This window comes from Pteropus alecto, unplaced genomic scaffold (genome assembly GCF_000325575.1).
Source record: "Pteropus alecto unplaced genomic scaffold, ASM32557v1 scaffold21, whole genome shotgun sequence".
NCBI lineage: Eukaryota > Metazoa > Chordata > Mammalia > Chiroptera > Pteropodidae > Pteropus > Pteropus alecto.
Window position 1 is genome coordinate 215,846 of NW_006436282.1, and position 13,459 is coordinate 229,304.

The 13,459-nt window shown below is 31.7% G+C and overlaps 1 protein-coding gene across 1 annotated transcript in view; it reads left to right on the forward strand.

Moving 5' to 3' along the window:
• The window catches only part of AKAP9 (A-kinase anchoring protein 9), a 146,044-nt gene that overhangs the window by 8,849 nt on the left and 123,736 nt on the right, over positions 1-13,459 (forward strand). The window contains 2 exon segments of the mRNA XM_006911885.3: positions 7,898-8,155; positions 11,050-11,094. Of these exon segments, the coding sequence (XP_006911947.1) occupies positions 7,898-8,155; positions 11,050-11,094 (303 nt within the window).

The window sequence follows — 13,459 nt, forward strand, 5'->3', positions numbered from 1 at the left end:
AATTGAGAGGTTGGTAATTGGTTGTAAAGGATAAGAGGGATGCTATGGTCTGAGTGTTTATGTCCCTCCAAAATTCATATGTTGAAATCCTCACCCCTCAGGTGATGATATTAGGAAATGGGCCATTTGGGAGGTAATTATGAGGATCATGAGGGCAGAGCACTGATGAATGAGATTATTGCCCTTCTAAAAGAGAGATCCCTTGCCCCATTCACCATGTGAGGTTATAGCAAAAACATGGCTATCTATGTGTTAGAAAGTGGGCTCTCACCAGTTACCAAATCGGCTGGCACCCTGATCTTGTACTTCTAACTTTCGGAACTGTGAGAAATAAATTTCCATTGTTTATACACCACCCAGGCTATGGTATTTTGTTATAGTATTCCAAACAGACTAAGACAAGAGGTAACTCCAGCTTTCTGACTCAAACAACTGATGGGATGTAGATGCTAGTCTCTGAGATAGGAAACATGGACAAATTTGTGGAGAAAGGAGAGCTTCAATGAAATTGGTCTTCGATCTAGGAAACATGGATATATTTGGAGGGAAGCAAATATTTGAGTAAGATAAAAATGAATGTTGGATATGTTAAGTCAGAGATGTCTATGGGACATTCTAGAGGAATGGTCCAGTGTAAAATTGAATTTGAGTCTGGAGCTTAAGACAGAAGCTCATGCTATAGACAAATATTTGATTGACAGGTACTAGTGATACTCTGGGAATGGGAGTTTACTCAGGAAGAAGACTGAGTGGGATGCAGACTGAGAATTGAATCTTTTGGAAACACCCATGTTTAAAAGGCAGGTGGGGAAGGAGACTGCAAAGGATGCTGAGACACTCACTATCTACAAAGCTAGAAGATGATGATGTCTGTGAAACTAAGGGAAGACAGTTTCAAATAAGGAAGAGTGGCCAGTTGTCAAAAATGAGAAGTCAGATTACTGTGGGACGGGGAATGAGAATCAGGAATAGGTGGTGAATGCTACCTACTTTTTAAAAGTTTTTGTGTGTATGTGAAAAGCAGTATAATTATGGTTATGAGCTTTGACTAGACCAGACCATCTGGGATCACATCCTTCCTTTGCCATTTATTTCCTTCGTGACCATAAGCAAGTTACTTAACCTTTCTGTACTTCTGTTCCCCATCTAAAAAATGAGGACAGTAATAGTACCAGCTTTAGGGTTGTCGTCAGGATTCAGCTAATACATATAAAGCATTCAGTACTTTGTCAAATTGTAAAAATTGTTCAAGAAGTATTGGCCATCCTCCTCCTCCTTGTCATGCTGGAGCAAAGAGGATTAAGCTACATAGCAGACAATTAGATTGGAGAAATAGACTAGGATCAGATCATGAGGAGCCATATGTGTCATTTAAAGTTATGAATTTTATCAAGAAAGTGGCAGAAAACTGTTAAAGAATGTATATTTGGCATGTTTAACCTTTGAAGAGGTTATTCCTTTCCAAAAAATACATCCCATATTCAGATAGTATGCTGCCACCAGGTGGCAGTTTTACATTGTTGCTAAACAGATGAAGCAGTAAAATTATGTTTTTTAATATAAAATATTTACTTGATTAAAATAGCTAAATGTAAACACTCTAATTCTAGTAGCCTCTTTTGTTCCCAGAAAAACTGAGATTAGTTAAGTTAGGGAGCGATAACAGAGGGTGATTGTAAAGACTGAGAAATTTCAAAGGAAGGTAAGAGAAGTAGAGTTGGGCCTCATGGGTAACTGAAAAGCCATTTGGAACAATGATAAAGTTTGGCCAAAGTGCCATTCTTCCTACCGTTGTTAGCAAGAACTGAGGCGACAGTGAAATGAAACAGGTAGGTAGCGTCTGAACGTTGAAGTGTAATGACCTGTCAGTGTTGGCAGTTACACTTATGAGGTGTGGTAAAGGTGTCAGGAGAAGCTGATGAAAGAGGCCAGGTCCCAGGATAGCATATTCCTGGGGCTTTTGCCTTATTTCTGTCCTTTGGGATGAAATTTTTAGTAGATGTATAGATGTATTATATCCTTTTAAAAATAGTGATATAAACATGTGGGCCTGTGGTAATTTTACTAGCAAATATTCTTTAAAGATCTGTGAGGAAGGAGGAAGTAAAGATCTTTCAAAGACGAAAACAATCACCTATAGTCTCATAATCCACAAGCAATCACTATTAACAGTTTATTGATTCTTTGTTTCTATGTGTAATATATTTTTAAACTTAACTTACATCATAATCTTATTTGCAGTTTTGACCTCTTTTTTCCTCCAACTTTATGTTGAGAGCATTTTTTCCCATAAATTTTTTAAAGTATTATTTTTGCCAGCTACATGATACTGCATTGGTTATGCAGTAATGTAACCATGGACCTGATATATCATCTTAGGATTTTTTTTTTTTAATTTTATTTTTTGAGAAACCTCAGATATCCTGAAGTTCTGAGGAATAATGTCTAAAATTATTGCTTAGTAGTGTCTCTATTCTGTAAAAAAAATTATCTTTTTTTAATTCAACAACTCTTTATTGAGAACCTATGTGCAGGCACTGTTCTAGACTTAGAGTATAGGCTTTGATTTTAATTAAAAATTCCATCCCTCTTGGAACTTACCTTCTCATTATTTGTTCTGAAATAATAATTTGACTTTAGTAATAAGAGCCTAAAACAGTATTTTGATAATTTTATGTACTTAGAAGTGATTTGTTCTGAACACTATAATGTAATCTTTTGACTTTTATTCTATATCTTTTTTCATTTGAAATCACTTAGTAATAGATACTGTTTATTGAAAACTTTTTTCAAGCAATACTTTTTTTAAAAAAATATTTTTTTATTATGTAGAATTCTAGTTTTTCTCCTTTATATTAAGTAAAAGTAGGGAGAGGAGAAAGGAGAGGGAACAACTGAAAGAAAATTCTCCAAAAAAAAAAAAAAAAAGCTTAAATCTTAAAAAACCCTTCAAACCTACCTCTTCATTGCACCATTGAAGAAGCTGAGTTCTGCTGGGTTAAGTGGCTTCTCTAGTGTCACATAACTAGCTTCTCAGAGTCTGTAGACACAACAGTCTAGTACCCTATGATATGTAATCCATATTCTTTTTGAAACATTATCTTCATTCAACAGATACTTGTGCCTACTATGTGCCAGACAATGAAATGTGTTAAAATATGTGAAAATAAGAGGATTCCTGAGGCTACAGAATTGGTTTTCTACTTATGCATGAAGATGTTCCAAAACTTTTATTTAAGAAAAAATTGGTATTGAATGAGATTATAGGATATAAATAGGACTGATGACTTAATAATATAAAGTCCTGTGATCTTTTCCATATCTGATTTCCTCAGGTTTATTTTGCACTGTTATTTTTCAACAGTTTGTGTCTTTGTGACATTGTTGAAAAATATGCTTTAAAGCACAAAATGTTGCTTTTGTCTTTTTTGCTTCAGTTGCCCTACTTAACTAAGTACAAACTGGCTTTGGGTCAACTTTGTAGTCTCTTTGTTCCCGTAGTTAGGCCCCTGGAGTTTTGCTGTAGTAGTTTGTACAGCATTGTTGTGCAACAGTCATTAAGGAATATTAGAAAGGTTTAAAGACAGCACTGACAAGTACAAATGGTCACCATAATTAAAATTAATTAGGATTTCTTAAATTTTCTACAGCAAAAAGATAGAAAATAGCTCTACTTTTAGCTATCTTTGAAAACTGGAGAGATTAGATAACATTTAAAGATATTTTATAATGTTCTCTTTAGGATATGTGTGTGTATTGTTGTGTATGTGTTTTTTCCCCCAGTACTGTCAAAAAAGTGTTGGTTTGGTGATTTAATTGGTGCTTTAAACTTAGTGTTCTAGGATTTGAAATATAATGGCAAATGAAAGAAAGCTCAGAATGCATGGCACACAAGTTGGTATGCTGGAAAGAGAATACTGGATTTGGAATCAGATGTTCTTGTTCTATTCTATTTTGCCACTTACTGATTATGATCTTGGACAAGTAACTCAAGTTTGTCTTCAAATCTCAGCTTCCACATTCTTTTCTCACTAGTTCCTGACCTCTCCCTACATCCCCATCCAAATTAAGTCTTGCCCTTGTATGCTCTTTAGTACCTATACTCTTTCTTCAAAGCATTTTTTATCTCTTGAAATGAAATATTTATGTTTATCTATATTTGTTTAACTTGTTCTTCTTACCTGAATTATAATTCATAGGAGTAAGGTTTGTATCTCGCCACCTGCCCTGCCTTTAGCACTGAGCTCGACACATGATAGGTAGTCAGTAAATATTTCTAACTAAATGAACTAATTAATACCTGCCATATGCCAAATTATTTCCTTCACAGATATAAAACTCTACAACCAGGAAGCCCTCTTTAAGGAAATTAAGACTAGAGGTTCTCCATACCACATTCTTAAAGATGTATGGGACTACCAAGTTTACTGAGTTGTACACTAGCTTTCATATTATTTGTTTCTCACAATTCAGTGAAGTAAGAGGCTGGCCTAGACTAAAACATCCTACAAGTAGGACCATACATTTTAACTCCTGTGTAGTAGCACAGGGCTTGGCACATAGTAAACACTCAATGAACACTCAATAAACAAAACAGATTCCAATTAGTAATATTTTTGAAGTGACATAAAAACTTGGCATGTTTTTATATAACATTTTTAGAAGTCCTTGTTTAATTGAGAATAATCATTTATGAAGTTAGAAGTATTGAGTTTAAGGAATAAATTACCAGTCATTTTCTTTAGTTGTTTATTGTTTATTCACTCTCTAGTTGGGTAAGATATTTGTTTGAGATCTGAATCAATTTTGAAAGACAAGTGTATATGGACATAATATCTTTCCAGTAAATCTTACAACTATTACCATGACTACATATGTTAACATTTTTATAATTGGCTTCCAAATGACAAACACAGATGGCTGTAGTCTGAATTTTCAGCATGTTTTAGACTAAATGTTTTCCCAGTAATTTAAAGCGTATCATTTCAGTATCAAATGATTAGCTGAGTAGTTTCTGATATTTGCTTATCTGTCAGCTTGCTATTTTTCAGATTTAAAATAAAAATAGTTCAGATAGCTATAAGAAATTAGACTTGTATGATCTTGTTCCTGCTCTCACATTTTTATAAAACAGAACTCTTGCTAAAAAGTTATTGTGGGCATTATTTTTGAGAATTTAATTTTCTCCTGTTTTGGGGGTTAAGGGGTGGAGTGGAAGAGAGAGATTATGGCAAGAGAGATTATTTTTGTGTTTTAATTCATTTAATTGTTAATTTTAATTCTGAGACTATGAAGCTTTTTTATATAGTAGAATTAGATATGCCTATTGCATCATCTTAATTCTCAGGTTCTGTGGAACAGTGCTTAAAATGATTGTTTAGTGGTGACTTTAAAAGATAAGTTATCTGTTTTTCACTCAATATGCATTTATTAAGTACTGTTCAAGCCTTTGAATATATGGTAGTGAACAAAAATTCACCTTCATCGAGTTTACCTTCTGGTTAATTGTTCTGAAAAAATATTACTTCATTATACTCAGTAATAGGTCTAAAACAATGTCTTGGTAATTTTATGCCTTAGAAGTGGTTTGTTCTGAATACTGTAGTGGAACCATTCCAATTTTTATTCTATATCTATCTGTTACTGACTTTTTCATTTGGATTCATTTTGTAATGGATATTGTCATCTCAGACAGGGGTTTTTTTTTTTCATTAAACTTTTTATAATGCAATGTTAGTTTTCTCCTTTGTTATGCATTTGTACATATAAGTAAATATTAAACATAAATTATATATAACCTAACAGTTGACATTTTAAAGAAAATCTTCATCTTTGTCCTGATATGCTCTGCTGTCTGATTATATTTTCTAATGCAGACAACATGGAATTTTAAGAAGTTTTTTGAAATTGAGCATAAATATCAAGAATGTCATTATTAATATTTTTCTTGGTTTTGCATTCTCTCTGAGGGATCTTTTAAAAAGATGTGCCAAGACTATTGATTCTATTTGCAGATAATATAGATTGGTATTTCAGTTGATTTATTTTTAAGAAAGAATCTGCTGTCCTCCAAAGTAGTTTAAGTGCATTCCAGCAGCTTATTAGTGCACAAATAGAGGCAACTGGTCTTGCATCTGTTCCTTAAGGAGAGGTAGAATAACTGGCTAATTGCTAAATAACTGGGTAAAAATTTAAATGGTATATTTTTATATTTTACAAGGTCAGTGATTAGATAGTTCTGACTTACAAATTCGACATCCTTATTAAGTAAACACTAAATATTTTTATTTATCTATAGCAGACAAAGAATAAAATATGCTGTATGTTGTTTCATAGGCTCTGATATTTATCACATATTTTGATAGTTAATGATATCAACATCATTGTTAAGATTGCTTTAATACTTTGTACCATAAAGAAATTTACTATTTTTGTAATTGATCTAATTAATAGTTACATAATTAATATATTGGTAGTATGTTTTCTCTTTTTAAGTCACAAAGGTCTTGCACCTGTTCTTGTGATTTTTTTCTCAGAATGATCAAGAGCTCAAATTAAATTTAGGAATCGGTGGTTCATAGTTGCTTCATATAAAATTATGAAAATTTATCACATAAAGGAACTTTCAAATGAATGTAAGGAAAAATACCTGTAATCTCAAATCTATAGATATACCAAAGTTATTATGGTTATATTTTTCTAGAATTTATGCCTATGTATATAATTTTAATGTTATTAAAAATAAAACTAGTTTAGGATGAATTGTTGAAGGCCGTGAGCCTGAGGCCTGCCTTGTTTTTGTTAAAAGAGATGCACATAATTTTCCTTTTATTGAGAAAAAGAATACATTGCAATATTATTTTATACCTACTACTGTGTCATAAATATATTTATAATTCATAATGGTTCACATTATTATTTTAATTTAGTTAATCCAGTGTTTCCCAAAGTATATAATGAGTTCTTCTCATTTTAAGTGGTGACAGATATTTTAGGTTATACTTAATCCAGTATTAAATAACATTGAATAATACTGTAAGTTTATTTTTTTAGGTTTCTTTTAAATTCATCTGCTTATGACAAGCCAAAAATCTATTTGATGCTCATATATCCTTTATACCCCTCTAACACTTGCCTGTTTTTTTATAACCTTCAGCAGTAATATCTAACATTTTAATAATGTACTTTTATTTTTCATTTTATTCATTTCTGTTTACTATTTTTTAAAAAGAAATCATAGGACTAGCTTTTAATTTATTTCAGAGATAGAAAGTCTCCTTTTAAAATAAATTTAAATAAGAAATGCACATTAATTAAGACAGGTTAGATAAATGGTAAGTATAGGTGGCACTAAGATAATGGCAAAAATTGTGATAATTAAGGGATGGGAAGCAGTATTGTTTGCTATTGAAATCATTTATAACTAGTTATATTTCTAAGGCTGCAGTGATCATTTATATAGTTAAATCTTTTTGCACCGATTAATTATATTTGCTATAAGTTAGTAGACGCCCCAGAAATTCCACAAAGCAAATGCATTTATAGCTCTTATGTTTTCGTATAATCTCACATCCAGAGTTTACACTCTCACCAAACAGTGAGTGAGAGTGCCTGTTTTTCCTTATTCTGCCCAACTCTGGGCTACTTTTATTTCTTTAGACATGACATTTTTTAGTTCTTCTCCATATTTGAATAGCATTCATTCAGAAATACTTAATTTCTTTGCAACTCTATAGTCATTCTTATATTAAAGACTGTAAAAGTTATCTTTATTTTGTCAGCATTTTTGTGATGGTTTTAATCTTTTTTAAAAAGTGACTCCAAAGCTACTGTTTTCCTTAGTGGTAATAAGGAAAAATTACCTTTGACAGTAATGACTATTTCTTTTTTAATGTAGCTTGCCCAGTTTCGACAGAGGAAAGCTCAGTCTGATGGGCAGAATCCTTCTAAGAAGCAGAAAAAAAAGAAGAAAACTTCAAGTAGTAAACATGATATGTCAGCATATCATGCTTTAAATATTGAGCAATTACAGAGTGATGAGATGTCCATGAATAGTTCTCAGAGAGAAGGATCAGTCATGACTCCTGAATCCACATCAGTGAAAACTCTGCACAGTGGAGAAATAACCAAACATGACCAGGTCTTCTCTGTTGAAGTAAGTATTCCTCCAGATTTTAAACATTAAAATTCTAAGTGGAAAGTTGTCGTGATGACAATACCCAGTGCCCTGTGCGATTTTTGTGAGCTTGAGTCAACAAACATTTATCGAGCAACTATAATATACCCAGGACTGAGCACCAAGGATACAAAGGTAACTATGACAGTCTACCCATTAGGAAAGCCAGTCTAGTGGGGACAGCAAATGTAAGCTAGGCCATGTACTCTGATTAGAGCTATGCTAACAACAGTGCACATGGTACCCTAGAGTATTATTATTTGGGGCAATGCCCAAATCACCCTTTGTGGTTATTTAGGAAGCTTCCTGGAAGAGATAATAGAACTGTATAAGTTAGAGTTAGCTAGAGGCAAAAAGTAGGGGAGGCAATCTCAGTGTCAAAGAAACAGCATTCTCAAAGACATGAAAAATGTGATTCGACTTGGAAACCATAGGTAGTTTATTTTTAAATGGATCACTAAGTGACAGGGATGGGATAGTGGTAACGGTGATGGGCAGGATATTGCACCTGGCCCATAGAAAGTCCTCAATAAATGCTAATTTTCTTCCTCCCCATAGTTATATAATTTTTCAGAATAAGGAGATGAAGGAGAAGTTAGGAGTAGATTGTGATGGTGGGAGGGGTGGTGGAACCGTCAGCTAAGCTTAGGAATAAAAAATGATGAAACTCTTAGAAGCGTGTTGGACAAGGCTAATGATGATTATAATTTGGACTGTGCCTTGGCATATTAATGTGGAAGCAGAAAGATTTAGATATATAGGGTTTTGAACTTTATTCAAGAGGTCACAGATGTCAGTAGAGATTTGCTATATTCATCATAAGAGTATCTGTTTGAGTTTTTACTACTTAGAGTTTGTTGAGATCTCGGATATGTAGATTAATGTTTTTCATTAATATAGGAAGATTTCAGTCATTATATCTTCAAATATTCTTTCTGCCCTTTCTCTTCTCTCTTCTGGGTCTCATTATGCATATGTTACTGTGTTTAATATTGTACAGATCTCTGATGTTCTGTTCATTTTCCTTCATTTATTTTCTTTTTCTCAGACTGGATACTTTCAATTAAGCGATATTAAAGTTCGTTGATTCTTTCTTTGTCATCCGTAGATTTGCTGTTAAGCCCCTCTAGTGAATTTTTCATTTGTTATTTTACTTTTAACTCCAGAATTTCTTTTTTGGTTCTTTTATACATTATTTCTCTATTGATATTTTCTATTTGGTGAGGAATTATTTTTATAATTTTCTTTAGTTTTTTAGAGATTTTCTTCACTTATTTAACTATATTTAAAATAGCTAATTTAAAATCTTTGTCTATTAAATTCAATACCTGTGTTTCCTCAGAGATGATTTCTACTGCTATTTTTCTTATGTATGGGCCATACTTCCATTTTTCTTGTAATTTTCTATTGAAATCTGGACCTTTTAAAAATATAATATGACACTCTGGTGCTTGAATTGGTTTAAAGATGTGTTTTTATGTTTTTAGGCATAATAAATCAACATTTTCTACTAGTGTTTTAGCATTTCAGGTGCAAAGAATGTCTTATTCACCAATTTTCCATCAGTACCACAATTTTTAGTATACAACAAGCATTTAGTCAGCTGGTGTTTTAAAAGTAATAAGCAAATGAACCATGAAGGCTTCTGCCATGAAAATAGTTTAGATTTAAAAGAGGACCACATGAGTTAGGAACCACTGCAACAGAATTTTAGAATAGCAATAAGGCTTATTTCTATTCCTGGCATTAGTTACTGTATCATAAAGGAGATAGACTTAGAACCTGGTCTTGAATGATGAATAAAATTTCCGTAAGTATAGATGAGAACAGAGACAGTGATGGTTCATGTTGGTTGAATGAAAAGACGAAATATCTGGGTCTTTTTTCTCTCTTGTTAATGAGATTCTTAGATAAGAGGGAGAAGAGTGAAAGCAGTGAAAATTTAGGTTTCCTCCTTGATTCTTTCTAGTAAAGTGCTTCGAAGCTGAGGCAGCTTGGAAAAGCTATTCACTTCATAACCCAAATCCCAGGGATGTAAGGATGATGCAAGAATGTCTTGGAAAGTGTTTCGGAGGTTGCAAATGTGTATGACATAGGTGGTTGTTTTCAAATTGTTATTAATTTTCCAGCATCAAGACTTATGATTCTTCTTTTTGAGAAATTGAACTCTTTTACTAGTAACATGTTAGGACTTTTTTTTTATTATTATTATTTAAAAGAGATACAAGATTAGGGATGATATCTTAATTGGTGCATTTGTCTTGCAAATGATTTGTAGTCTATACAAAACCTTGTGTAAAAGTATTTCTTTGGGTTTTTTTTGCCTATAAGAAAAACATTTTTAATTAAATTTATTGTAGTAATATTAGTTAATAACATTATATAAATTTCAGGCATACAACTTTATAATACAAAATCTGTTTACTCTATTGTGCTCTCCCCACCCGAAGTCCAGTCTCCTTCCATCACCTTGTGTCTGACCTCCTTTACTCTCTTTGTCCTCCCCCCACCACCTTCCCTTCTGGTAACCACCATTATATTGTCTATGAGTCTGTTTTTTGTTTCTTTGTATATTTCATTTGTTGCTTTTTGTTTTATATCCCACATATGAGTGAAAACATACAGTTCACATCCTGAAAGTATTTCTTGATTCTTTTATATTTAAAAAAATGCCTAGTGTTAAATGTTAGATGTGCCGTTTAGTCATTCATAATCAGAGTGAAATTTTTTAAGATTTGAATAATGTTTTACTGTTTTTCTGTGATATTTATATGTGTTTTCTATCATAAATACCAGTGGTAAGGGTTTAATAAAGTATAGTATTTAGCAGGGGGAAAAGACCTTAATGTAATTGGTTTTTACTTTTGTTTTAGCCGGAAAGTGAAATTTCAACCACCGCAGATGATTATAGTTCAGAGGTAAGAATAAATAATACTATGATTGACATTTTGTATTATTCTTGAAATTATTATTGATTATTAGTACTTTATTTCTTGTAACTCACATGCTTCTGTATTTTTATAAATATAACGAGATATAGCATAATATAATGTGATATAAATGACCTGGAAAACCTGAAGATTGTTTTTCTGATATATTTTTTTTTTTCAGATTATTAACCAAGGTCTTAAATATGTATGAATAGCTTGGTCTTTAATTAGATAAAGGCCTTGTTTTAGTTTCTAGGAGTGTTTGATACTGAGTTTCTAGGATACTTGATCATTATAAGGTATCCATGTTTATTAGAGTAAACATTTCATAATATAGGCTATTTCATATTGAGTAATGCTTTTTACGAATGCTTAAATTCTAGTTCCTTATATAAATTTATTTATTGAAATTAATATCGAAATAGAGATTTTTAAAATTTAGGTGATAAAAGCTAATGTAGACATTGGCCACTTTAGCAAAAACCCTTTTTATGTGTTAATAATAATTATATGTCATTTTATCTTTTTCTTACTCTCTTAGATATGATTGTCATTTTTTTGGTCCAAATGTGAGGACATGAAAAACTATTCTTTACTCTGAATGGTTCAGTAATTCAATGTATTCCATAAGTTTTGATGTATTATAGGTTTCTAATAGAAAAAAATAAACTTCATGTTCTTAAATGAGCATATTATTGTTTTGGATTGCTAATGAGAGTAAAAACTTTGCCACCTCAGAAGTTTAATGTGTTTAAAGGCTGGGAATATACTTACAGTAATCTGGTTAGGAAAATAAATAACTAATATTAAATAAATAAATTGGTGCCCAATTTAGACTACATAAATTTGCTTCTGTGGGAAGTATCTTAATTTAAAATCACAGCCTGCTGTTCATAGAATCTGCCCTTGTGACCTTAAATTTGGGGCTTGTATATGAAAACACTTCTTTTCTCTTTCTATAATGCCTTAATTCTTATAGCTTGTCTTTTGATTGAAAGTTTCAGATACTTTGGTTTTTGAATTTCCTATGCCTTTTGGGGCAACCAAGTATTCCACAAAGTGCATTTTTTTCTTTACCCCAAAGTGAATTTTTTATAAGCCAGGTGGCTACAGATCAGACCATCTCATACATGCCTTCGAAATCTGGTTAAAATTTATATACCTATTTTCTCACTTTGAGATAAAAAAGTAAAATTTAATTTTTATTAATACAGATTTGAAAGCCAAAGACATTAAAAAGATTGTGACTTTCAAGTTCTCTTTATGAAAATTTAATAATATTGGAGATTCTTGTTACAATAGATGCTTTCTGACTAAACTTTTAAATTAAAAACCTGATGGGAATTGTGAGATCCAGAAAAATGTATTAAAACTATATATCTATGATATCTACTAAATATGATGCGCTTCAAAGTAAGGTACAAATAGTATTTAAACATAAGTCCTACAGATAAAAAAAGTTAGAACATGTTGATTATGGTTCAACAATAAGAAATGTATTTTACATATATGTGTATGATTTTGTATGTTTATATATTTAGTTACATACATGAAAATGTGTACATGAATAAATGTATACGTATACATATTTTTTACATAAAAGTTTCAGGAAAAATACTTCTCTTTACTATGTGACATATCCTTTAACTTTTTCTTTTTAATGTAGGTCACAAGAACCAAAACGACTAACCTGAAGTATAGTTTTTAAAAAGTAACTTAGAGATTACATTAAAAAAATAGTAATTATGAAATAATTTTTGACAGATTTGGCCTGATTTGAATAACTCTTGTAATATTATAAATGTTGGGCCTGCATTTATAGTTTGAGAATCTTACATATTCACTATGTCAGTAGAAAATAGTAGAAAAATCTAGACAGTTTACGAAATGTTTGATGTCTCCTCAAGACCACTAAGATGAATGCTTGTTGAATCCATGATATTCTGGGCTAGTTTTGAAGCTTTAGCCACATTTAATGATGTTAGACTAGTTTGGCTGAGCTAGAAATACAGAAACCTTCTCAGCTGTGTTCACCTTTTCAGGAGGCAAGAGAATCATCAGTAGACCAGATATATAAACCAAAGAATAAATCTCACACTATAATACTTTCCACATTGGAACTCATAAGGAATTATCTTTTGGTAACATTCCCCCCCTCCAAAAAAAATGAAATTTCTTTCTTGGTAACACATATTTTATTACTTCACTACAAATGCCAGATTTGCAAAGTTTCTTAATTTTGGCTGCTCTGGTTTGCATTTAAGTATTCTAAAATTTCAAAATTACGTAGTCGTAGTCATAGGCCACATACTTATCTTGTATTTTGTCTAAATATCAATGACATTTTTCTGGT